This window comes from Oncorhynchus mykiss, chromosome 8, assembly GCF_013265735.2.
Source record: "Oncorhynchus mykiss isolate Arlee chromosome 8, USDA_OmykA_1.1, whole genome shotgun sequence".
Lineage (NCBI taxonomy): Eukaryota > Metazoa > Chordata > Actinopteri > Salmoniformes > Salmonidae > Oncorhynchus > Oncorhynchus mykiss.
Window position 1 is genome coordinate 60,318,872 of NC_048572.1, and position 27,849 is coordinate 60,346,720.

The following is a 27,849-nucleotide window of genomic DNA, read 5'->3' on the forward strand; positions in this document are numbered from 1 at the left end:
CCTTGAAATACATCCACAGGTACACTTCCAATTAACTAAAATAATGTCAATTAGCCTATCAGAAGCTTCTAAAGCCATGGCATAATTTTCTTGAATTTTCCAAGCTGTTTAAAGGCACAGTCAACTTAGTATATGTAAACTTCTGACCCACTGGAATTGTGATACAGGGAATTATAAGTGAAATAATCTGTCTGTAAACCATTGTTGGAAAAATGACTTGTATCATGCACAAAGTACATGTCCTAACCGACATGCCAAAACTATAGCTTGTTAACAAGAAATATGTGGAGTGGTTGAAAAACAAGTTTTAATGACTACAACCTAAGTGTATGTAAACTTCCGACTTCAACTGTACGTACATGTAAGTATATGGATGAACGATGGCCGAGCGGCATAGGCAAGGTGCAATAGATGGTATAAAATACAGTATATACATGTGATATGAGTAATGTAAGATATGTAAACATTATTAAAGTGGCATTATTTAGAGAGGCATTGTATAAAGTGACTAGTGATCCATTTATTAAATTGGCCAGTGATTGGGTCTCAATGTAGGCAGCAGCCTTTCTGAGTTAGTGATTGCTGTTTTACAGTCTGATGGCCTTGAGATAGAAACTGTTTTTCAGTCTCTCAGTCCCAGCTTTTATGCACCTGTACTGATCTCGCATTTGAAAATTGCTCCAAAGGATGAACCAGACTTGTGGAGGTCTACAATTTGTTTTCTGAGGTCTTGGCTGATTTATTTTGATTTTCCCATGATGTCAAGCAAAGAGGCACTGAGTTTGAAGGTAGGCCTTGAAAAACATCCACAGGTACACCTCAAATTCACTCAAATGATGTCAATTAGCCTAATAGAAGCTTCAAAGCCATGACATCATTTTATGGAATTTTCCAAGCTGTTTAAAGGCACAGTCAACTTAGTGTATGTAAACTTCTGACCCAATGGAATTGTGATACAGTGAATTATAAGTGAAATAATCGTTGTTAAAATGACTTGTGTCATGCATAAAGTAGATGTCCTAACCGACTTGCCAAAACTATAGTTTGTTAACAAGAAATTTGTGGAATGGTTAAAAAATGTGTTTTTATGATTCCAACCTAAGTGTATGTAAACTTCCGACTTCAACTGTATGTATATATTGTATTCTAGTCATGACTCATCCTATTTAACTTATTTTTTTATGTTTAGGAACTACGTTTGTATAGTTTTTTTTATTGCTAGGTTTTACTGTACTATTGGAGCTATAAACATAAGCATTTCACTGTACCTACAAAAATATCTGCAAATCTGTGTATACGTGACCAATAAACTTGATTTAATTTTATTTAGCAGAGTGGTTAAGGTTAGGTTTAAAATCAGATTTTAAGAAAATAAATTGTAGAAATAGGCAGGGTTTAGCCATAATTATGACTTTGTGGCTTTGGTAACTAGTGACGACAACTCAGCAGGGACATTTCTAACTCTGTTACTAACACTCCATAGTCAAGGCCATAGGCAAGGCTATAATCCAATATGAATGTCCAATACACACAATAGACTGACAATGGAGGTGATTTCCCAAAGTCAAAGTCTTTCAATAAGAGCTATGATGCTAACATTTGTGTAAACTCTACAGAAATGTAATCTGTGGATGTCACTGAGTTGGCTGATACCCCATTTCATGGGTGCCCACTCCATACAATAGATAAGGCTGTACAGTGCATACGTCAATATGCATGTGTGTGTCAATGAAAATAGTCAGGGTAGCTATTTGATTAAATATTCAGCAGTCTTATGGCTTGGGGGTAGAAGCTGTTCAGGAACCTTTTGGTCCTACTCCGGTACCGCTTGCTGTGCGGTAGCAGAAAGAACAGTGTATAATTTGGGTGGCTAGAGTCTGTGACAATTTGTATACATTCATTTCAACTGTTTTGTTTGACTGTTTATTGGCAAATTAATGTATTATTGCATTCATTCATTTGTAAGTTATGTAACAACATTCCAAACTTGTTTAGCATTATATCTTCCAAATAGGGCATTATACTATTTGTATCAGTTTCAATAGCGGACTGTTAATTTGAAGGCGAACCGACGATTCCTCTATTGTGGCTATCTTCACACAACTGGAACATCAATTTCTCCATTCCCAACTGGTAGCTACCTCGAGTGATCCAGCTAGCTAACGAACGCTTCACATTGAGAGTTCTGGGTTGATGTTCCATATTTACTTTTCTACTAGTAGAACCTCCGCTTGGTAAAATTCGAAGAATAATATAGATTATTTTAATTCTACTGCACAAAACAAGTGCAAAGTTAATAGCTACTTTTAAGCTAATTTGCTAGCATTGCTAGTTAGGAAAGCTAACGTTACGGTATTTTGTTTTCTGAGATTTGGCTAAAAGGGCGGGTATTCTTTTTGTTTTTGCCATCCCAGCCCCCAACAGCTTGTTATTGCTCATTCGAAGACTGCAGTAAATCGTAGCTAGCGTGCTCGTTAGCTTGATAATATCGTGCGTATTCAGCCAGGAAGCCAATTCAAGGCCTTGCTTACCACAAGTCTTTGCATCGTCGTGCAGTGAGAGCTGACAGGTGAGTAGCGCCCATTGCTTAGTAACGAGCCAGCTCGCTTACTCGTTGTTGCTAACTGTCGTTCGGTAGCTGCCTAGAACTATAACAATATCGTATAACTATCTATACGATAGCAAGGTATAAATTCACGTTTACTGAAGCGGCTGTCAAACTAATTTAGCAAGTTAGCCAACTAACGCGGTTTGCTTGTTGTGCGTTGTTTTTAGCAAATACATAGCTGGCTAACGTTAGCTAGTAAGCTCCCCACGTTATAATCTTGCTACTTTTAGCTACGTAACGTTAACTACACGAATATGGAAGTGGCTGCGTTTGCTAACGTTAGCTACTTAACTCGTGAAATTATTGGTAACTAGTCAGCTAACTAGCTCTGTATTCACTATTCGACACTTAACGTTGGCACAGATAGCTAGTTGCTAAATGTTTCGTGACTTTGTTCGTCAGCAAATCAATGTGCCACCGCAGTGACGTCCGAGTTAAGTAGCTACAGACGTTGCTATCTAACTACCAGCTAGGTTACTTGCTAAATTGGCGAGCTATGAATGGCCTTGTCTGGAGCGTCAGGTGCACATAATAATTGGTGTCTAGCCTTTGGAATAGCCTGCAGGTCCTACTTGCTTGCTTACAGCAGCACTAGGGCCAGACAACATTCCTGTGTATATTAAGACTCTGCAGAACTAGATATGGCTCGAAAAACGTACCTAAATCCAGGGATGAGAAATACGTTGTACTCCGAATTGCCCCATTATCCCAACTGTTACACCAAGAAGATTCAACGATTGCTAAACTACTAGCAGTCGTTCAATCTTCTCGATGTAATAGTTGGGATACTGGGGCAGTTCAGTGTACAATGCATTTCACATCCCTGGATTGAGGAATGTTTTGAGCCATTTCTCGCGCCGGCTCCAGTGTCTTAATATACAAAGGATTCCTGTTCGACCCTAGTGCAGCTGTAAGCAAGCGGGTAGGATCTGCTGGCTGGCCTTTGGAATAGTCTCCATCAACAATTGCTGTTGTAAAAAGGGGTCTATAAATACATTTGATTGATGGAGGTGAATCATGCTGGAGGTCGCCATCTTTCACTGAATGCTGATGATACTCTGCTTTTTCCAGCAGTTTGGGTTAACTTTGTAGTTGAACGGGCTTTACACAGCATTACTTTATAGTATTTTACTAGCCAGAATCACTGTAAATGGCAGTCACATGCCACCATGATTCTAGCCTTCTCTCAGATCTGTTTGGGCTCTTGCCACAATTCCATAGGTAGCTAGTTAGCAAAAGAGCAGAAACAGACTGCCACTATCTACTGTCTAGTTGACAAGTTTTGACTAGCTAGCTTAATCTGGTAGCTAGGTTAACCATCGTCCTGTCCTCACAAATAAAAAAACACACAATGGTAATCCTCCTTGCAGGCTTTACCTCATCGCATGGTCTCTGCCGAACTTGTCAGCTGGAGCTGAAGTAACAGGCCTGCTCTGTCTTACTATAGTATCCACAGTAATTTTCCTGAAATGTGACAAGAATATCTAAATTAAAAATGATAATGCATAGTGCAAACAAGTTGGGTAGTACCAATGATGGAAACTTGACAGCCACTGGTGGGCTACATCAAACCTATCATGTCATTTTATCACTGATGGCATGTATTGCAGTCACCACTTGTAGTGAACAGTTGTTGGAACACTGCTTAAATTGCCATTTTTGTGGAGACCAGAACTTTGCTTGCATACTGTACAACAGCATAGTCCTCAAGTGACAATGCAAAATTGCAACAGGTTTATGTCAATACAAACGGTTAGTTTGTCCAATCCGCAGTGGATTTGAATGTTTGCAAAATTTCCAAAAATACTTTTTGATATTTGGCGTAATTCTGGGGTGTCCAAACCTGTTCCTGGAGAGCTACCTTCCTGTATGTTTTTGCTCCAACCCCAGTTGTAACAAACTGAACCAGGTTAATCAACCAGCTAATTATTACAATCAGGTGTGCTAGATTAGGGTTGAGGTGAACCTACAGGATGGGAGCTCTCCAGGAACAGGGCTAGATTACGCCAGGGCTTTCCATCTTCTGTTTCTCAAAGAATAAGCAGAAATGCACGAATAGACAATTACATACAGGGTTAACACTTAAATGATAACAAGTTATGCCCATATGTCAAATAGGTCCATGACACAATATTAAACATGACAGTTAAAGATTAGTGTGGGAACCTTGTAACTGTTGGCCATGATCTCTGAATTAGTTGTGCAAGAAATGAGCACAATTGTTGACTTGTTGAAACAATTGCTTTGATAACTGTAGTTAGTTGTGCCTTGCTTGATGGAAAAGCATCTGTTTAATTCTTTACAATGGTCTGTTAAGCCCAGCTCACACTGTCTGTGGTAATGAGTATGTAGGTCAAAGGTCGTGAGCTTTACAGCCATGCCATTATTTTTCTGCTTTGTTTGCGAACACAACGAGAGCTCATGTTAGACAGGCATTCGATTGTTGGGGGATTATCACTTCTTTACAAATTGGACCTACTGGATAGAAAAGGGACATTTCCAATGGTGTTTATACTTATAGATTGCATGTATGTTTTGTTGACATCTTACTAATGAAATATTTCTTTGCACTTCCATGGTGAGCTACAGCATTGGTTGCTGCAGTGTTTTCTCTGTGCATATTCACAAGGAATCAAATGTGACGAAATGGAGGCACCTACCTGAATTTGTCCAATATGAAACACTTGGTTTTTTCGTTTTCCGTTGCAAAACGTTCCACTATGGGGTGCACTAATGAATACAACCCTGGTAAACTTATTTGTTTCTCTGTCCGCAGCTTACTTGGTGACAAAGAGACTTCTCCCTGAGGAGCCAAGAAGTAGACGGCTCATGACTTCTGACCAGGATACAAAAGTTGTAGCTGAACCACAGGTGCAGCAAGTACAAGAAGCAAAAGAGAGCTCTCATCTGGTAGGTACTAAATACTAGGCTCCTAGAAATTCCGCCAATGCGGAGAACACGGACGGAATCCATACATTTTAAAACGGATTTCAACAATATTCAAAATGTAGGGAATCAACTAAATGTAACAAATGTATTAATTTGCACACGTTTATCATGGCATTAACAGGATGCATCAGTGATTCGTATTGGTTTGGCTAACTTTACCATCACATGTGCGCTGCAAAAACACTGCTAAACAACAGCCTCTTGTGTTTGTAACCCAATTTTTTTACTCATTGTAGCTTCATGGACTCCAACTTTTCCTAAATTTCAAGCGCTGACTTTTCCTCAATGCGAACTGCTGTTGCTGTTTGGCGCCAAGGTCATTTATATAATAATACTTTGGTGGGTGCTTATATTTGTCCTAATTCACACATGTACAGGTGTTAATACACACGTGAATTGGAATTGTTTTATTTTTTGCATGTCCCAACTCCCCCTGAGATGCCCCCGGAGAATGTGGTCACAGCCAGGGTCTGTCATTATCAACGTCGACCCTCAAGCAATTATGGTTACGTGCCTTGCTCAAGGGCACATCGTCCGTTTTTTCTCTCAACTTGTTGGCTAGCAGCTTTTCACTTACTGGCCCAACACTCTAACCGCTAGGCTACCTGCTGCTGCTTTCATCACTAAGTGTATTTAAAAAAAATTAAGTATACAGTATTTATAGGGACAGACATTCTTTAGTTGGCATTTTAACATCTCAGTCATAGTCCTGCTGCAAGCTTTCATGTCTTCTGTTTCCAAGATACTCCTGTACTGGTATCCCTACAGACTCCTCACTTCTTTCACACAATGGAGATGTGTGTGTCTCTGGGGTCACATCCCAAATGGCAACCTATTTCCTACATAGGTTGCCATTTGTGTAGCCTACCTGCGACCACATGCTTCTTAACAAAATGTAGCCTACAGCATGCAAAGACAACATGCTCTTCATCTAATAAAACATACAAGCCTTATGACATCTATTGAGCGAGACTGCCAGCCACATAGCTGCACCATGCAAGGAGAGCACAGCACTCATGAGGAGTCCTCATTTTAACACATGCGTGCTGTGCTCTCCTTGCATGGTGCAGCTATGTGGCTGGCAGTCTCGCTCAATAGATTTGTCATAAGGCTTGTATGTTTTATTAGATGAAGAGCATGCTGTAGGCTACATTTTGTTAAGAAGCGTGTGGACGCAGGTAGGCTACACATATTGAAATTCCCCTTGTTCGTCAATCTCTTGAGTTGGAAAGAATGTTAAGTTGAATAGCCTAAATGAGGGCCAAAAGGAAAGCTTATTCTCCCAAATTAGGAAATGGAAAGACACTGCTGTCTTTTTCCAGTTTCATTTAGGCTAAACACATGGCATACGTTTGGAAACAAGATTGGTTTCAGGAAAAAGTCCCCAATGGATTCTTGAGGTATGCCGTTTTCACGTCTCAATCCAGGGACTTTTGTTGTTAAGGTAATTATTTATGCCTCCCGCCACTCGCCTTATTAAAGAATGACCTTTACTTCCATGTGTTCCTTGTTAACATGTAGTGTGTGATGTTAAGCATCTTATTCTATGCTGCTCTGCTCAGCGCTACTGTGCCATATGCTGTGGCATATGAACATTCATGAATAGCACATATGACCTATTTAAAGCTATGTGTTGGCCATATCTTATCCAAATGTGAAAGCTGTTACATTAATGACTCCAATGCTGCTGCCACTCACTGGAATCTGCCTGTCATTGGTTCTAGTATAGTACTAGTTAATGCTCTGTGTCAGGTTGGAGATAATTGTTTTCAGATCTGGCTGTCCAAGAGATGTCCATTTAGTTGTAACCTAGGCTATATGCCAGAACCTGTAGGCTTGTGAGGATGCACAAGTATAACATTTCCTGTGGACACAGCACCCCCCCTAGGTCATTTGAATCCGGGGTGCTCAGCACATTACCAGTCCACTGTCTGTCTGCCCTGGGTCTGGAGCTCAACGTGGCAGAAGCCTCCCAGACGGACCAGTCCAAATTGTGTGTTTTGTTTAGTATCCTTTTCAGGGACTTTAACCTATCCCTGTGTACAAATGAACACTTCCCTGGCTGTCTGACTGACTAAAGGAGCAATGAAAACATGCTGTGCACTCGATGACAATGTCCCCCGACCCCAATGTCTATAGTTCATAATGAATAACAGCTTCCCAAAAATAACATTTCCAATCAGGCTACTGGGGAAAGGTGAATCACTCCCCTCAGTGAGGGATGGAAGCACCAAGGCATTTTATTGGGAAAGGTCAAGCGGACCTGAAACGCTCTGAAGCTTTGGACATGGTAGTCAGTTATGTCAGGCCAGTTTCTATAGCAGCCAGGTCAGATGTGGGAGTGGGAGGGTATTACATTATTGCATGACTGGATTATAGGCTCTTTGTTTCTCCTGCCTTGGTCTCAGTGTGGCTCTCTGGTTTTGATGTAGCGTTTTGTCTTGGTGTGTGTTGTACGCTTGACCAGACAGCCCATTGAGTTTATAGCCTAATGCAGTGTTTTTAAAAAATAAAAATAAATATTTTTATAAATAGACCCGGGCAAATAGACAGAAGCTCCCAGTGAAAAGCAAAGGGCCTTGTTGCTGTTCCATCAATGTATTATATCACTCTGAAGAAAGCTGGATTTACTTTACTTTTGATACTCAGCCTCTTGAATTTCCCACAGCAGAGAATCATAACTATCCAAGTTTTCCATTAAGGCTTTTTGTACCAACGATGTCATGTTAATGCAGAATTCTGCATTTTTCACGCAGAAAAAAATCAAACTGTTATTTCTGCTCTTGTTCAGTCACAGTTAGTTCCAAATCATGAATGTAAAATGACTAATGTTGTCTTTCAGTTGCACTTCTCCACTCAATGACATATTTGCTATCATCAGAAATCAGATTCCCTCATACACAAACGACATTGGATCGGCAGACAGCGCTCTGACTGATCTCTGTTAGCAAGTTAAAATGCAAGATGAACTTGAAGCAAAACATGAGGAAATGTAGCTAGCGTCGTTCTTTCTATGATACAAAACATTAGGAAATGTAGCTAGCTTTATTCTTTCTATGATACACAACATTAGGAAATGTAGCTAGCTTTATTCTTTCTATGATACACAACATTAGGAAATGTAGCTAGCTTTATTCTTTCTATGATACACAACATTAGGAAATGTAGCTAGCTTTATTCTTTCTATGATACACAACATTAGGAAATGTAGCTAGCTTTATTCTTTCTATGATACACAACATTAGGAAATGTAGCTAGCTTTATTCTTTCTATGATACACAACATTAGGAAATGTAGCTAGCTTTATTCTTTCTATGATACACAACATTAGGAAATGTAGCTAGCTTTATTCTTTCTATGATACACAACATTAGGAAATGTAGCTAGCTTTATTCTTTCTATGATACACAACATTAGGAAATGTAGCTAGCTTTATTCTTTCTATGATACACAACATTAGGAAATGTAGCTAGCTTTATTCTTTCTATGATACACAACATTAGGAAATGTAGCTAGCTTTATTCTTTCTATGATACACAACATTAGGAAATGTAGCTAGCTTTATTTTTTCTATGATACACAACATTAGGAAATGTAGCTAGCTTTATTTTTTTCAATGATACACAACATTAGGAAATGTAGCTAGCTTTATTTGTAATTATAAGCTAATTGTGTGGCTGCTAGCCAAATAGTGTTGCACTTTTGTCGTCAGATTAAAAACTAAGCAATTTTTTTATTATATTTGCTTTCATTTATTTTGTGTGAAGAAAATGTATAGTTTCACGACCCTGACCACTATTGACCGCAAACCACCACTTGACTTTCAATATACAACTCGGGTGAAATGGTTTAAAATGCACATTTTTGGATGGTCTGCATTTTGAAAATGCTGATTTCTAAAAGCTAGTGTGACCCCTGACACTTGTATGTAGGTTATGGATATTGGTGTGTTACTTAAGCACAGGTTCATCTGACACCTAAAGGCCTATTGGGTGTGGATTGCAAAAGGAGAAGCCTAGTGTACACACTGTGGATAATCCATTCCTCAGGCAGCTTCTGTCTTTGGCTCAGGTGGATTTAACAATAACCCACCTTAGCCATCAGTATGTCTGTTCGTTGGTGACGTGGGTTTGATGTTCTGATGGAGAGCATGACTCAGAGGGTAGCCGCAGCAGTGATGAAACCAAAGCGCCATTAAATGGGAATGAGTGACAGCGACGAATCAGCGGCTGCCACGTCGGACACCTCGGCAGCAGTGTGTCTCATTTTTTAAATTTTCTCTCTCCCCCGACAACCTGTCGCTCCTCGTGACCCAGAGGCAGTTTGACAGCACAGACGGACCACAGAAGCAGCCACAGCCTCAGAAGCATCAAAGAGCAGTGAAGACTATGGGAGGCAGAAGCCCGAGGAGGGCATGCTGAATACGCTGTGCGATGCCTGGGAATCAGAAACCTCTGGAAATAACCTGGGGATAATAGACTCTTGGTTGGTGTGCTCGGAAAGCTCTGGGAATATCCAAGAGGTGATACAAGTAGTCTGTGTTCTGCTTGGCTCTGAATGTGGTTGAGGTGCCATATGGACCGTCACTGTGTGCAGCAGGTGCGATGACTGTGAGCCCGGAGTGTGCAGGGCATGATTGGATGCGCTCCTGGACTCTTTTATTACTGTAGGCAGCGGAGAGTAACTGTTACAGACATGCCGCTTTGCCTCAGGACTCTAGTATGGCTTTTACCAAAGCCCTTCGCTACAGCCGTAGCGCTTGTGAGTCTTGTGTAAGGAATTGGCAGAACAATTACTTATCTCTTGTGAGTATGTCCAGACTTCTCTTTGCCCAAAGCATTGGTGCTCAATCTGTCATTTTTGCAGTCTTAAGTATGTTGTCTTGATATCTCTTATGCCAGATATCTATCATTGTTGATTTTACTTAAATGCATTATCATAAACTCCGGTTTCTCAATGATGTAGCTATGGCTATATAAAACAGTTTGTTCTTTGTCAACCTTTTTCTGACAACATTTTGTGTATATTTTCCTTGATTTTTCTGTGGAACTGATAGGGAAACATTTAGGTTACACTAGCATTTTCTCACTGAGTCTGTTGCCTCAACTCAAAGACTAGGCCAACTCAAAGACATTTAGGCTATTCAACTTCTGGGATAACTAGTAATCCCAGAAGGGATGGTCTGCTTGCTGTGTGACAAGATGAGGTAGCCTATATCATCAATCATTGTCTGCATACATAGCCAGTATGAAGAAACTACTATCAGCTTTGCTGTACTGAGATGAACACACATTTGTGGCCACTGGCCATTGCTATTTGCACATTGGTATTTGTATGATCACACCACAAATCAAAACCAGCTTTATTTATACTGCTCACTTCAGAAATGGTATGCAATGTGCTTTACAGGAAAAAACAAACAATGAAAATTAAAAGCTGAAATATTTACTACACACAAACATAAGATAAACATAAGAGTGACAAACTGAATGACTAAAAAGCACCCTAAGGAAAAGCAAATCTAAAATATGTGTTTTAAGATATCTTTTAAATATGTCCTCAGTTTCAACCTCCCATCGGGTTCTCTGGCAGGCTATTCCAAAGGCTGGGGGGGCATAATCACTAAAGAATGCCTCTTGGTCCTAAGCTTTGGGATAGTTAAAAGGCCAGTGCCAGAGGACCTGAGGAACCTACTGGGTGTATATAACTTAAAAGCATGTATGACATGTATTGTGGTACAATCGTGGATTGATTTTAAAAACCAATAGAAGAATCTTAAAATGTATTCTAAAGCTCACAGTGCAGAGACCTTAAAACCGGTGTAATATGTGCTCTGTATGTTTTGCAGTTGACCAATGGCTTTCTTGGGTAGACCAGACAGGAGAGCATTACAGTAGTCATGCCTGCTTGTAATAAAAACATGGAAGAGTCTCTCTGTATCAGCCTGAGAGAGAAACGGCCGCACCTTTGCAATGTTCCTCAGGTGGTAAAAAAGCTTTTTTGGTCACGTTCTAAGTGTGTGATTCAAAATTGAGTTCAGAATCTAAAATAACACCTAGTTTTTTTTTTTTTTTTTTACCTGGTGTTGTCTTTATTGCCCATGAATTAAAATGGGCGACTAGATTCGCTCTGTGCTTTGGCTCCAACAATAAGTACCTCTGTCTTGCCTTGATTTAGCTGGAGGAAGTCGTGAGCATCCAAGTATTTAAATCGCTAATACAGATGAAATCCTCTGACACAAATGTGAAGTTGTGCATCTTCTGCGTAGCAGTGAAAATCAATGCCATGCTTTCTGATAACGCCGCCAAGGGGTAACATTATAGATAGATAGATGGATATATGAACAGTACGCAAGGTTGAATGGCAGAGCTTTGACTATTGTCAAATTCCTGGAGAGTACCTTCTCATTATTCCTTGATCTAGCCTATATTCTGCTATACTGATAGTATTCTTATACATCTGTACTCCTGTTATTGTTGTTGAGTACCCCTCCTTTCTTTTGTCTGCTGAAGTGTGGAGGCCTACCTGAACTCATGTATATAATATTCTCCTATCTTGTCTCCTGCCACAGGAATCTGCCAAGTTTTCTGACCTGAACCCCAATGCAAAAGCATGGGCCAATCACATGCTTAACCTGGACACCGCCACTGCGACTGGGACTGCGAACACACCTGCTCTCCAGCCATGGAAGGATGGCTGCGATAGCAGCTCTGCTGACCCTGGGCCAGAAGGTCAGCCATTTTAAGTACCGGCTGGAGATAGCCATGGTAACAGAGGGGCCGTGTCCCAAATGGCACCCTACTCCCTACATAGTGCCCTACTATTGATCAGAGTTCTGGTCAAAAGTAGTGCACTATTTAGGGATTGGAGTGACATTTGGTGCGCAACCCCTGTCATCACGGCGCAGCCATGGGTTGAATCATTTATACTGAATTTAGTCAGAGGGAGAGCTATAAATATTACCAACCCATCCTTCCTTCTAACACATAATAAGCATAATCATTTTATGTGCGGACGTTAAGATTAGCCAAGTTTAGCCGTCGTGGCAGTTAACAAGGGACTGGTGGGGACATGAAGGTGATAAATTAGGACCAGTTTTATTCAGATTGACACATCTACATTTTACTCCTAGCTCATTATGTGAAGTTAATTGTGGCGATTAAAGTAGTCACATGTTCATGGTATCCATTTTAACATCTAAATACTAACCTCACTTTCCCCTTGTATAGATCAATGTATTACTAGTACTACATAACATGTAGGCCTATTGTTTCTTCAACTTAAGCCATCGCTTTATTACTAGCTAGTGTTAACGGCTTTCTTGGTTGTCCCTTTAAGTCTGTCCAGACTATGAAGCCAGTGAATACTGTAGCTTGCGTTAACTGCTTGGATGGTTGTTTCCTGTTTTACTCTGTCCAGGCTATGAAGCCAGCAAAGACAAAGTGTTTGAGGAGCCCCTGTTGGCCGACCCAGATGAGCCTCCACCGGTGATGATGGCAGAGCCAGCCCCCATGGCCGCAACCGTCACCCTGGAGGGCGCCGACCCTGCTGCATACCCAGAGTCTGGCCAGGAGGCAACTCACACAGGTGGGATCCTCATCCACTGGAGTGGAGACCATTCACTTGAGTTGAGCAAAGCGTCTATGAAAGTGATACACAATTATATAAATGGTATTCTCATTGCACTGCAACATTGTGTTTTAGAATATTAGAAATGTATGCATCAATGAGTTTGTTTTAACTTAAACAACCTGTACCTAAAGGGGACTGTGTGTAATATAATGAATGGTCTAATGTCATTAGAGTGCACTATATAGGGAATAGGGTGCCATTTGGGACAATACCTGTGAGTTGAATTAAATGAAGGGTCTCGGCATGAAAGTGAATGTTGTGTTGTCTGTTCCCCCGATGAGCAGACGGTGAGCTCCAGCAGGAGAGCCGTCAGGAGGACCTCCGGGAACACCTGAAGAAGACCCTGGAGTTCTGTCTGTCCCGGTGAGTAACAGTCAATACTACACACTGATTGTGTCACAAATTACACCCTATTCCCTATATAATGCACAACTTTTGACATTTTGACCAGTGCTAGTCGTACTCTGGTCAATTGGCCCTGGGGAAAAAGTAGTGCACTATATAGGGAATAGGGTGCCATTTGGGACATAGACATTGCCTACTACAATACAGCCAATAATGCACTGGGCACACTGTGCTGCAGAAACCATATAATCTACAGCCGTGCAGCACAGAGGCACAGCTCTGCCATTACAGAATACAGAACCCGCCTGACCAAACTTTAATTGGCTCTTAGGGGAGGTAGCTAGGGGAGTAATGTACACCACTACTGTTCCATTTATTATGCTGTTCCCCATACAGAATGTGTCGATGCTGGGCCATAGTTTTTGTTGATAGTAATCAAGTGCTGCCCATGCCAGAATACAGCCAGTGAAATATGTCACTGTGATGATGCACAATGGCCGCATACTCATTAGTTCTCTTTGGCCCTTTGTGGGAGGCGTGTTCTAAATGAAAGCTTTATTTCATGCTGTCAAGAATTCCCTGGTGGGTGCTGTGGGGAGGGAGGAGTGACTTAGGCTACAGGGAGTGCCTTACCGTTTTGTCTTGTCTCTTTTCACTTACAGGGAGAACCTGGCCAGCGACATGTATCTTATCTCTCAGATGGATAGTGACCAGTATGTGCCAATCGTGACGGTAGCTAACCTGGACCACGTCAAGAAACTCAGCACGGACGTGGTGTTGATCGTTGATATCCTACGATGTAAGTGACACCCTTCTATTTGAAACTATCGTTCACTGAACTTTTTCTGATTAACTTGATACTAAGAGCAATTGTTGTTATTGAGACTAAAGAGACATTGCTGGGAAGAGATGTTTCATTTGGATTGGTTTCATATGGATTTCAGTTGTATTAGTTAACCTTCTTTGTACAACACCAATTCCTAGCAACATTTGTTACATGGCAATAAAGTTTTCAGATTTTGATTATAAATTCACTGGACTTGAATATTGCCCTGCCCCTGTAGCGCTGCCGTTGGTCCAGGTAGATGAGAAGGGGGAGAAGGTGAGACCCAACCAGAACCGCTGCATCGTCATCCTCAGAGAGGTCCCTGAGAGCACTCCTGTAGAGGTATGTTCACTGGCTAGCTGCCATTTGAGTCCCAAATGGTACCTTATTTCCTATGTAGTGCACTACTTTAGACCAGAACACTAAGGGTTGTGCACCACATAGGAAACAGGGTGTCATTTGGGACATTCTGTCAGGACCATTTTAAAAGAAAACAATGACTTACCTTCAAATGACTGTATCCAGTATAGCAGACGGTGGAAAGAAATCAGTCAAGTTTCAGCATGACTAGGTCATTTTTGTACAAGCTCTAATGTGACTAGGCTATATGTGTGTTTTAACCAGGGCATTGTAGGTAATTTCCTGTTGAGTGCACAGCACACTACCTGAGGTGTAATCATTACTCCAAACAGTGGCAAAACTTTGTTTTGCATTGAAAGCTTTCTATTGGTCAGATTCAGGTAGGTCCCTCCATTTGCTGAACCTGTCCAAACGAAACAGTAGTTTTCGTTTTGCAGCTGTTTGGAATAATGATTACAACCCTGAGTCGTTTTCCTGGAATCATAAGTCATACTGGTGTATATGTCTGTCAATTTATTTCTTTACTCATCTTCCATCTTGTGATGTTGACACCCTGTTAAATATGTTATGAGCTGTGTTCGAGTACCCATACTAACGTACTACATACTTAATGAGTATATACTATTAGTTAATTTTAGTACACTGTAAACTAACAGTATCCTTTCAGTTGAGCATACTAGCTCTTCGCCTGTCTACCAGAAGTTGATGCTGTTGCTATGCGACTTCTAACTAGCTAGTTAGCATAACAAATTACTAGTAAGACATTTCGGGTGTGTTTTTAAATTCAATCTGGAGTGCTAAATTGCGCTCGTAAATTCAGAGCGTTTCCCTCTCGGGGGGCACATTGGACGTTCGGGGCCGAGGAGTAGGGTTGATTTGAGCGTGCTGACCTTACAACTAGAGATTGACCGATTTATGATTTTTCCATGCCTTTACCGATATCGATTATTGGAGGACAAAAAAAAGTCGATACCGATTTTAATAGGCCCATTAAAAAAATATATATGAATAATATATTTTTTTAATTATAAAAAAAAAAGTCATTTTTTATTTATTTTTTAAAACTTTATTTTTATTATTTGTAATAATAAAAATAATACTGAATGAACAATTAACCCTTTTATTTTAACTTAATATAACACACAATTAACATTATTTAGTCTCAAATAGATAATGAAAAATGTTCAATTTGGTTTAAATAATGCAAGAGCAGTGTTGGAGAAGAAGGTAAAAGTGCAATATGTGCCATGTAAAAATAGCTAACGTTTAAGTTCCTTGATCAGAACATGAGAACATATGAAAGCAGGTGGTTCAATATTCCCAGTTAAGAAGTTTTAGGTTGTAGTTATTATAGGAATTCTGACGCGTCGACTATTTCTCTCACTACCATTTGTATTTCATATACCTTTGACTATTGGATGTTCTTATAGGCACTTTAGTATTGCCAGCTTAATCTCGGGAGTTGATAGGCTTGAAGTCATCAAGCATTGCTAAGAGCTGCTCACAAACGCAGTAAAGAGCTGTTTGAATGAATGCTTATGAGCCTGCTGCTGCCTACCATCGCTTAGTCATTCTGCTCTATCAAATATCAAATCATAGACTTAATTATAATATAATAAACACAGAAATATGAGCCGTAGGTCATTAATATGGTCAAATCCGGAAACTATCATTTCGAAAACAAAACGTTTATTCTTTCAGGGAAATACAGAACCGTTCCTTATTTTATCGAACGGGTGGCAACCCTAAGTCTAAATGTTGCTGTTACATTGCACAACCTTCAATGTTATGTCATAATTAATTTTGGCAAATTGATTACGGTCTTTGTTAGGAGGAAACACAGTTCGCAACAAGCCAGGCTGCCCAAACTTGTTGCATATACCCTGACTCTGCTTGCACTGAATGTAAGAGAAGTGACACAATTTCCCTAGTTAATATTGCCTGCTAACATGCATTTATTTTAATGAAATATGCAGGTTTAAAAAAATATATACTTCTGTGTATTAATTTTAAGAAAGGCATAAATGTTTATGTTTGGGTACATTTGTGCAACGAATGTGCTTTTTCTTCCCCGCGAATGCGATTTTGTTAAATCATTTGGCGATGTTGAAATAGGCTGTGATTCGATGATAAATTAACATTGATTATATGCATCGCAGGACAAGCTAGTTAACCTAGTAATATCATCAACCATGTGCTGTTAACTAGTGATTATGTGAAGATTGATTGTTATTTTTTTATAAGATAAGTTTAATGCTAGCTAGCAACTTACCTTGGCTTCTTTTGATGCTGCGCTTGTGTAACAGGTGGCCACGCAGTTTCCTTGTGGTTTGCAATGTAATCGGTGTCCAAAAATACCAATTATGAAAACTTGAAATCGGCCCTGATTAATCGGTCGACCTCTACTTAAAACGGCAGTCAAGCACCCAAGCTAACGTTGGCTTGCTTGCTAGCTACTTCCAGACACAAATGAGACCACTCTGACCATTTTACTCGCCCTAGCAGAGCTGGTTAACCAGAACGTTGGTGACTAACTATGCTCCTGGCAACAATTTGAATTATGCTTTTTTTGCCGACGTTTACTGACACCGGCCATATTCAACAGGTGTTGAGCGCTCGAAAATGCATTATTCTGCTCTCTGGTACACTTGGACGAGAGTGCTCTGAAATCGGAGTAGATAGCCAGATCGAATTTACGAATGCACCCGAATGAATGTCCATTGAGAACGACTATACAATTTAGCTAAGCTAAGAATAATGGGAATAATCAAGTCAATAAACGTTGGGTAGTTAGCCTATAGTTAATATACTGGCTAGTTTGATGTATAAGTAGCCAACTAACGTTAGGTAACTAGCTAACAACACACCAGTACATACTGCTGTAATGATATGTTATGTGGTTCGTAAGCGTGTAACTAACAAATTGCCAGCCAACATAACGTGCAAGGTAACTTATTTGAAAAGTCATTACTTTGCTCAACATTTTCTTAACATTTGTCATAATTAGTTAAAGCAATGAATTTGTATCCACTCTCATTGTACTTCGGCTGCATATTTCCTGCCAATTTCTTCAAATCTGAAAATGATGTGAAGCTACGCCCATTTCCTGAATTGCATTATGGTCCCTAAAGTACGGAAATAGTGTCCTATGCTTGTGTACTTCATATTTTGGCGAATTTAGTACGACATCTGGGAACTTTTGGCATACTAACTATATCCATACTATGACAAATAAGCATACTATATACTCAATTCATGTCACAAATAGTACAGTTAGTATGAGAATTCGAACACAATGACACATTGTTTAAACAGTGTTTAGAGGTTTCGGCTATTGTGCAAGTGGGTGGTTATCAAAATTAATGCAGTGTGACAAATTAAAGGGTGATGTTTTTAGCTGTTTAGAATTCCGAACATTTTAATGGTGTTATTTCAGTCTGAACTGTACTCCCATTGGGGAATATTGACAATATTTGACATTTATCGGGCCAATTTATTTTTGTTTGTTGGATACAGATACATACAAGAGAGAGTGTGTTGAAAAAGCAGTGTGCCAGATTCGAACCAATGCTCGAGCAATGTGCTCCAGAGGCAGTGGCTTAGACCGCCCTAAGCTTTTCAATCGAATCCAGGAACTTGCTCACATTTCCTGTGGCGTTTTGGCATTACTAAAGGGATAGATCAGGATTTTGACAATGAAGTCCTTTATCTGCTTCTCCAGAGGCAGATTAACTCGTGGATAACATTTTTGTATGTCTCTGTGTCCAGTATGAAAGAAGTTAGAGTTTTGCCAGCCAATGCTAACTAGCTTAGCATATGCTAGCTGTACCCGAAGACTTAAATCCTGAACTATCCCTTTTTAAACTTGACATTTGCTCTTGTTTTGCAGGAGGTCGAGGCTCTTTTTAAAGGAAAGAACTTACCTAAATTCATAAATTCTGAGTTTGCCTACAACGACAACTGGTTCATCACCTTTGAATCAGAAGCAGATGCACAACAGGTAAGGAACATTCTGGAATGTCGCACCATTGCATGACCATGGCTCTTGATTTTGTACTTTTCCCCTGCACGTCATAGCATGTTTTAGGATTGTAGGGCTGGTCTATGTTTGGTTTACAACCGCTAGTTGTGGCCATACAGGGTTTTATACTGGCCTTGAGCTTACGTCCTTCTCAGCGGGTATACAAACTGAAGATATATTTTGTGCTGTTTCTGAAGTGTTCATTTAACCTTTTTTTTCCTAGGCATATCAGTATCTTCGTGAAGAAGTGAAAACCTTCCAAGGGAAACCTATTAAGGTAAGCTAATTCATGTTTTTTGTGTTAACCTTAATTAACTTCACCCATCTACTGTACTTTCTGGAGTATGGGGCTTCAGAACCTTTTTCTGTCTACATAACAGCAACTAATGCTTTCCCCCAAACGACTTCCAGTGGATGATAACAACAAGTCAATCTACAGTGTTTGTTTGGGTTCATTTATAGTTGACGTGAAATAATACCCTGGAGAAATGTGGCTAATTTATTCAAATCTCTGTGCACCGCTTTGAAAAATGCCTACTTTGAATATTTGTTTTTGAGGAAAAATCAATTTTCTAAGGAACTCTAAATTCTAAACCCCAATCAGGCACGGATAAAGGCGAAGGCAATTGCTATCAACACTTTTATGCCAAAGAATGGCTACCGCCCGGTGGAGGTAAACCCATATGCTCAACAGCAGCAGCAGCAGCAGCAACAACAACAACAACAGCGTTACACCTCGTACTACATTCCTCCAGTGTACAGCCCTCAGCAACAGTTTCCCCTCTACAGCCTTATCACTCCACAGGCCTGGTCAGCCACCCACAGCTTCATAGACCCTTCACTGGTGAGGACAACAGTCATGCACACACCTACAAACCTACAATACAGACTAGGGTTGCAGAATCCCCAAAATTCTCATTGGGAAATTCATGGATTTTATGCCTTTTCTCTCCTGATTCTGGGAATCTTCCCACCAGTGTTTTTGGAAAATCTGGGAATTTTAGATATAAATTAAAAATGTTTGAGAAATTACCAGGATTTTTCACACCTACCACCCACAAACCTACAAGACATCAAATGAGAGATTTCATAACTTCACTGTATGATATGCTACTAGAACTCCTATAAAAGTAATTGATTTAGTGTTTCCTTCTATATTCAACAGGTTACATCATTTCACAACACCCAATTCATCAATGGATTTACAACATCCCATAGTTTTAAACCAGCGACGTCTCCTCTTGCTGGTGTTAGGCACTACTCTCCCAGGAATAGGTGGGTACACTGACATTCCATCTAATGTACACGATACTACCAAGAATGTCCACATGACTGTGCTTGTATTTATAGAAATAGAATGAGTAGAACAGGTATCCCCATTCAAGTCAATAATTCCATAATGTGTGCTCATACCAATTCTATGGAATGATGTAGGATCTTTAAACATTATTGATCAGTGTTTCTTGTGGAATTTTTCAGGAATCACACTCACAATAAACCTCACCTGAGGCCCACAATACCCAACGCAGATCAGCGTGGCACAGGGCTCCTGGACAACCCCACCATCTTCAACTTCCCCACAGAGCGCATCCTGAACGGGGTGCCCCGGGGTTCCCCCCAGACGACGCGGCTCCTGAGCCAGAACAGAACCAGGTTACCCCCCTCCACCATGACCTACCCCAGGAGGGACATCGGTACGGGTCGGGTGGAGCCCGTCAGCACCGACTACTCACTGGGCATGGGCCGTGGAAGGTAAGTGATCATCCACTATCTGCATGAGCTTCACCACCATAGACATCCATAGGATGTGTCCCAAATGGTACTATATTTGTTATTTAGTGCACTACTTTTGACCAGTGCCCATGGGATCTGGTAAAAAAGTAGTGCGCTGAATATGGTGCTATTTGGGACGCATTATAATTTTACGAGAGAGAGCATGGCGCTCATGTTTTGGAATTGAAATCTAAGGCTAAATTGTGCTTCAAATAGATAAAAAAAATGTCAGTGAATCTTTCAAATGTTCTCTCTCTTAAAGGACAAATATTTATGGTTCTAGGAAAAAGAGGGATGACAACAAGTTTACAGTAAGTACATATTTTTTTAATATCTCTCCTCTTAAACTAGTCTTTGACTTTGAGAAAGATCCATCAGTACTGATGCTGAAGGCTGTGACCTCTCCTGACTGAATGTTTGTATTGCAGGGATTTTGTAGGTATGGTTGCCAGGCTGGCTTTAGCACCCTGGCCTACATACTGCGCTCCTTTTGACCCGCCCTATAGGCTCTGGGAAAAAGTAGTGCTCTATGAAGGGAGTAGGGTGCAGAGGTTGTTTTCTCTGACTCACTGCATTGTGCCGACTCCGGTGTTGCTTAGGGAGTGGCCACCCTGTCTGACGGTGTTTGATGCTGTTTTGTTGTATAGAGAGTGGCCACCCAGTCACCCCCTCCTCAGAAGCCCCCGTCCCCCAGCTTTGAGCTGGGGCTCTCCAGCTTCCCCCCCCTGCCTGGGGCCGCAGGCCACCTCAAGACCCCTGACAACATGTTTGAAAACAGACTGGCCAGCATGGTAATAGGAGCCACAAAGGTCAGGGTCAGTATTTACCACCACAAGCTGTCATCTCCAGGCCACTGTACTCTGTGCGTTCCAAATGGCACCTTATTTCCTATGTAGTGCTCTACTTTTGACCAGGGCCCATAGACTTCTGGCCAGGGAATATGGTGCCATCTGGGATGCAGCCAAGCTCTCATCTCCAAGCCAACATAGTGAATCACTTAGCTCAACATTTCAGCTTTGCTGTCAGTAGGAACCTGATGTGTTCTTTTTCTCATCCCGTTCCAGAATGTAAGTGTTGATGCCAGCGGTGCAGGCGCCCTCCTCCCCTCAGGAGGACCCAAGGAGCCACTGAGGACGTTCACGTCTCCACAGCCCCCGAGCCTCCTGCCCGCTGCTCCCCCAGCCCTGACCCTAGCACCAGCCTCGGGCCCTGTCCCTATCCCCACTCCCTCCCAACCCGCAGAGTGAGTATATGACACGTGTGTTTCAAACCCCACCCACCCCCCCACACACACACACACACTACTTATATTTAGAAAAACATAACTTATTTTGTTTTTCATATCATACAGTATCTTTTCTCTCACACTTGTCTATTTCCTCATCAAACATGCCAAACACGATAGATACAGTAGTTGTTGTCAAAATAGCTTGGTGTAGAAAAAAATGAACAGAACTGACTTAGCAGCATTTCATGCCCTACTCGTCTTTGTGAATGAATTGTGAGATACTGTGTGTTTCAGGGAAGTGAAAGTTCCGGAGGCGAAGCAGAAGGAGAACCGGGTCTCTGTGGAGCTGGTCACTGACACCCTGTACACTGCTAGCAAATATGTTCAAGTCAATGGGGCTGCTACAGTAAGTGCTGGTTCACCAAAGCATTTAAACAACCAGGTGCAATTATTGATATTAGCTGATCTAGATCTTTTGATAGCATCTATACCTAACTTGTGGACCGTGTTTCTTATTTTAATGCATGTCAAACCAGGGTGCGTAGTCAATGTCCTATGAAATTAATCATCTACAGTCTAGCTTTTTTTTGTGTGTTCAGGAACTGCGAAAGCCCTCTTACGCTGAGATCTGCCAGAGGATTAAAGACCACGCTCCGACACTACAGGCCCCTAAAGAGGCCAAGCCAGCCAGCAGCGCTGCCTCCGCAGGAGAGGAGAGGAAGTGCCCTGACGCAGCTCCAGGGGACAGGGGCGAGCCCAAGGCCCCCCGAGAGACATACCCAGGCTCCTCCAAGCCTGCTAACCCAGGCAGACCCCGAGAGGTCCGGAGACCAACCGGCCGGTGGCCCTCACCACCTCCCCACCACCCAGGGAAGGGTCCCAGCAGCAAAGATCTCAACACCCCCCCAAAGTACCTGCAGTAAACCCCAACTGCAATAAAGTCAATTTCAAAACAAATGTGTGAGAGGAAAAAAATCTGGAAAAAGTCAGGGCTATTGAAATACAACCTATCCCAAAATCATCAGTCACAGCATAGAGAGGATGTGTTTCTGGATCAGGGCTTACTGACAATAGCACCTCAGTGTGCATGTAGAGAACCGTTCATCTTTACTTATTTATTTTTTGGGAGGTTTATTTCATTTGGATTTTTTTTGCATTATTTTGTGTCAATCAGTCAAATGAACTCTTGTTCAGATTAGTGGGATAAATTCATATGTCCAAACTGCCTTCCAAGATAATATTGTGAGAGTAGGTAGACTGGAAGCCACCCAGTGAGTGAATGAAGGGAAGTGGATGAGTAACGGAATAGCGGTTTAGATCTTGTTAGTTGTGGGGGGTGTTTCTGTATGTTGTATGCAGTCCTAAGATGTAATGTGATTCCATTGCAGGATGAGATGATCAGTCAGTCATGAGATTGGCGTCCCAAATGACACCCTATTCCCTGAGTAGCGTACTACTCTCGGTCAAAAGTAGTGCACGACATACGGAATAAGGCGCCGTGTGGGACGTAGCCATAATTGTTTTTACATATTTACATTCATATGCAAGGTCAACTAGTCTAGTGTCATTTTAGACTTCACTGAAATCCACAGAAGACCTACTTTCTGAGGGATTTCTGAGATTCTTTTTGCCAACACGGAACTCTTTGTCATTGTAACACCAGCATATGAGGAGAATACATTTATTTGCATACTGGTTTTGATTGTTGGTACAAGTACCTCTAGTTGTTGCGTGCTGGTGGTTTTAAGAGCGCCAAAGTCTTTATCTGGTATTTCTTGTGGTAAACAATAAAATGTAGATTTCTGCTATCCCATTCACAGGAGTCTGTTTCCTAGCCGTATAAAGCACATTGCTAGTTAGGCCTCTTAGAGAGAGGTACTATCAGTGTCAGTAGAAATCTACGTGTATTTTCATCTCAGAAAAAAAAACGCATAAATTCATCATGTTGTGGCTATTGGTGACTTTACTCCTTCTAAATTTAGCTGTGAAACGAGCATGTCAAAGACTAGTTCAGCGGGCACATGTTGGCAGTGGAGGTGGCTAGCCTACTATAAGGAGTAGGCAGTAGGGTTTTGGCAGGGTGCAGTGACTTAATTATTTTAGATAGCTATGGTGCTAGAGGATGAACCTGGAACGTGTTACTTCAATGAATCTGGTACTGTACTTAGAAAATAATACTTGATACATGTCGTCAACTAAACTTTGCACTATTTGTTTTGATTCTGGACATACAGAAGCAAAAAGGGAACATGTGAATCTAGTTTCATATTCTCTGAAATGTAAAGAGGAATATTGAAACTGCTGATAGTCACATTATAAGCCCTTTAAAATATCAGTTATACAACAAATGTAGTTTTCTCCCTCTTGGATTTTAACCTTTCTTTCCATTTGACTTGTGCATTATTATTAAATGTTGTGGCAGGGTAATCAGTTTCAGAAGACCTAAATGTTGACTAATTCGATTAACCTCTACATGGAGAAATTCACACAAGTTAAACTGTTTGTTTACTCCCATGTAAATGCCTACTAGACATACTTCCGTGCAGGATAAAAATAACTTTAGTTATTTTCTTTTGTGCTCACTTTCATTGATTTAAACCTGTGGAGTTCCACTAACAATGGCTTATTTTTGCAGTGGTGTTTTTTATTTGATTTTGTTTTCCATTTTAGGTAGTGAATTATGAAACCACTGGTACGTGTTTTTTTTGTTTTTTTTTCATTTTTATTTTTTATAAAGCGGTTTGTTTATTCAGTATTACAGTAGCAAATTGTAATGTGGGTTTACACCTTAGATCAAAGGTTCCCAAACTATGTCCTGTTCTCTCCCCCCCCGGATGCATGTTTTTGTTTTTGCCCTAGGACTACACAGCTAATCCAAATAACCAACTCATCAAGCTTTGATGATTTAAATCAGCTATGTAGTGCTAGGGCAAAAAACTAAATGTGCCCCAGGAGGGGACCCAGGACTGAGTTTAGGAAATCCTGGTGGCTCCAAAACATTTACAATTAAGTAGAATTGGTTGAAAGGAAGAAGTGGGGTTTTTCCTTCACTACAAATGTTAGATATTAAGGTAAATGATGAGGCAGCCCTTTTAGAATGAAGGTATAGCTTTAGTCATTGGGTGACACTCAGAAAATATGAGTAGTAAACTGCACCCTGTGAGCAGGCAACTTTGACTTGTTTTGGATGCTGTAAATCTGAGCAGCCACTGAGTCCTTTCAGTTTGGACAAATGTTAGGCAGAGCAGGCAGCACTGTTGGGTTGTTCCAACACCTTCCCCTCCATACAGTAGAAATGCCCAGTTTATTTTTAGCATGGTTTTCTTCTGGAGATTTCACCTGGCTCTCCATACAACAACCATATAGCTTCCAAATTCCCCTCTGTGCTTTGCATAAATCTCTAAGTAGAAAAAAAGTGGAACCTGTGCGCTTCTTTAGTGTCTCATTGACGTCTTCCTGCAACAAGGAGCTACCCTGGAGTACTCTGCTTAGAAAAGAGGACTTAATTCGGAGGGAGGAGACATTGCCTGTATTGATAGTCATTGCTGCTTTTGATTTGCATGCCGTTTGGTTTGCAAACACATTATTTGGGGAGTTTGATTCTGAAGGACTGAGATGCACTTATGGGCAGTCTTAAATGGCAGATGTATTATCATTTTTTGTCGTTTTTTTCCTGAGATGGTATAAAAGACATGTTGCTCTGCTTATTTAGAAACCAGTGCTGTTTATTCCATGAGATATCATTAAAGTTTCTTTTCAAGAAAAAAATAAATACAATTTTATATATTTTCAAATGTATAATTTCCATCCGGTGTTTAAAAACTTGAATTTTATTTAAACTTGAAAATGACTTTGCCTTAACTTTTATACGAGACAATGTAGAGTTAGTTTATTTTTTTTCAAACCCCGACATGTTACTAAGGGAGACGCATGGAAATATTTAGTCATACCTAACGTCAGAAGTCTTACTTGGTCTTAAAGTACAAATCTAGCAGCATTTTGGTTTTGTAAAATTTATCTCAACTCTCTTTTGATTAACTTTGTTCCTTGTTTTTATTTTCTGTTTGTTTTGGGGGGAAATATAAATCCTGTAAATGCAAAATAGTCAATACTGTATCAAATATGTTCTTTGAACTGTGTGCTTTGCTTGTACAGTTGTAAATAATCAGAAAATATAAAGAGGTACCTTAAAATGATTTAAAAAAAACATATATTGATCTTGTTGAACTATTAATGTCGCTTTTGAGCTGGATGTAGGATATCTAAATGTTTGAATTTCTTTAAAAAAAAAATTGTTCTGATGTGAAGAATTGCGTCTGCCTCACTTTGCAATGTGGGCAGGTTGTCTGATTGTAACTTTTTAAATGCCATTCTCATTCCATTTCCATGTGTTTTCTCAACAAACAGATGTTTGTTTCTGTTGTTTAGCCCCTTCACTGTGCACAATGAGAAAAGGGGAGAACCTACCTGTTGTACAAATACACATCTTCAAATGACAGTACAAAGTCCATACTCTGTCCTGTGACAGACAGCTTATATCAATCTGATGTGTGATTTGGCCCATAAAACAGTTCTTTATGAATCACAGTAAAGCACATTTGAAGCACAGGAACATCAAATATTTCACACACAACCAATGTCAATTCCTCAGCAGCATAAATTATAATTTGTACCAGACAACCTTTAATCGTTTGCCGCAAATTGATTAAGCATGGTTGATATTCTGTAATTTTGCTTTTATTTGATTTTTTTGTTTTTCATGAAACTGTACATCGACGGAACTTTCGTAGCCCCCAGAAGTAATAACTGTACTTAGTTTTTTTTGGTAGGCTTTACCAGTGTTTAGACTCAATCATAATAGTGTAGATATTTTTTACACTTCTCATTTTCTTGCAGAAATGATTTCTGGCACACTGTATAACATACTGTGCATTGTCTTTTTGTATCATTTGATCACACATGTGGACTGCGTTTAATGTGGCAAAAAAAAACTGTGCCATTTAATTTGTTTCAGCCTGGCAGTTTGTTTGACTTGTACATAATATTTAAGCGCCTGCCATTTTATATTTTGATATTTGTTGTTACTCATGGGAAGTGTAGCCGGTCCAGCATTATAAAACTGGGATTTAAAATCTGATACCACTGACATTAGACAAAGTACTCATAGCAACCTGCATCTGACCGGGTATCTGATCTGGCTTATGAAGTCGAGGCATGATTGTCTGTAAATTTAAGCTGGTCTATGCTAGTAGGCCTATCTAATGCAAAATGCTAATGCTGTTGTCTTTGCAGATTGGGTATGGATATGTTATCAGGCTGGGCACTGTGAGTGTGTGTGTGAGCGTGAAGTGTACCACCTGGGGTCAGCAGAAGTATAAAACACAAATGCAAAGTTGACTGACGGTCAAGTTAACCCAAGGTTCGTTCGCCAGCTAGGTGTGTGCAGCATGATGATGAGAAAATGATTTTTCATTCAATGTTATTGGTTCATCTCTCCAGAAGATGATGGCACTGCTTACAGTACGAAAGACTGACTGAACTTGTGTTGAACTTTTTCTTATTTTGCTCGCACTACTAAAGCCCTGTTGTAATGTTCGGGCTGTTCTCCTTGTGTTACTGTACACAGACAAAGTCTCTCATATCAGGCCGTCTCGTTCTCCTTGCCCAGTTCGCTTCGATCTGCTTCGTCTCACCAGTTTGACAGTGCCATGTATTTTTTGCAACGGCTACAGCTTGTTGTAAGTTGACCTTGCTTCTAAAGTGATGTGACAATGCACCAACTGACTGGAATGAGACACAGCCATTGTCTCACTATCAACTCACTGTGGTCAATTAACTCATTTTTACCCATACCATGTTACGCTAACAGCAGTGGACAATCGCTGACTTTATGGGAGAGAAGAACCTATGAACATAACAGTAGTTCATGGAGGTATCTTTGAGTGCTTTTGATTTCTTACCTATTCTTCCATTAAGACTGGAATCAAGCGTACATGTCAACTATTGATAATTTAAGTTACTCGTGTCATGTTAAGCTGTCTAATTTGGAGGGAAAAAATGTAGCTTATTGAAAAATAAAGATTTAGGCACTGTTATTGAGTTCTGTG

The 27,849-nt window shown here is 40.5% G+C and overlaps 1 protein-coding gene across 4 annotated transcripts; it reads left to right on the forward strand.

Moving 5' to 3' along the window:
* Nucleotides 1-2,086: 2,086 nt before the first annotated feature.
* On the forward strand, nucleotides 2,087-27,837 carry LOC110530260 (la-related protein 4B). 4 transcript variants are annotated; one of them, XM_021613172.2, is made up of 17 exons: nucleotides 2,087-2,569; nucleotides 5,385-5,518; nucleotides 12,129-12,288; nucleotides 12,977-13,144; nucleotides 13,474-13,552; nucleotides 14,197-14,333; nucleotides 14,599-14,702; nucleotides 18,610-18,720; nucleotides 18,965-19,018; nucleotides 19,346-19,585; nucleotides 19,907-20,016; nucleotides 20,221-20,493; nucleotides 20,777-20,825; nucleotides 21,162-21,329; nucleotides 21,579-21,757; nucleotides 22,037-22,148; nucleotides 22,342-27,837. In XM_021613172.2, exons 2-17 carry the CDS (start codon nucleotides 5,438-5,440, stop codon nucleotides 22,663-22,665), a joined length of 2,349 nt encoding a protein of 782 aa, XP_021468847.1. In that variant the 5' UTR covers nucleotides 2,087-2,569; nucleotides 5,385-5,437; the 3' UTR covers nucleotides 22,666-27,837. The 4 variants fall into 4 exon arrangements, with proteins under 4 accessions (XP_021468847.1, XP_021468848.1, XP_021468849.1 ...); XM_021613173.2 differs by having other exon boundaries at nucleotides 21,162-21,323; XM_021613174.2 differs by having other exon boundaries at nucleotides 20,798-20,825.
* The last annotated feature ends 12 nt before the right edge of the window (nucleotides 27,838-27,849 follow it).

Bases quoted from the DNA above. Each gene is read 5' to 3' on its own strand.
- LOC110530260 (XM_021613172.2), top strand. From the start codon at position 5,438: ATGACTTCTGACCAGGATACAAAAGTTGTAGCTGAACCACAGGTGCAG. The intron at 5,519-12,128 runs GTAGGTACTAAA...CTCCTGCCACAG, and splicing joins CAAAAGAGAGCTCTCATCTG to GAATCTGCCAAGTTTTCTGA. The intron at 20,826-21,161 runs GTAAGTACATAT...TTTGTTGTATAG, and splicing joins GGGATGACAACAAGTTTACA to AGAGTGGCCACCCAGTCACC.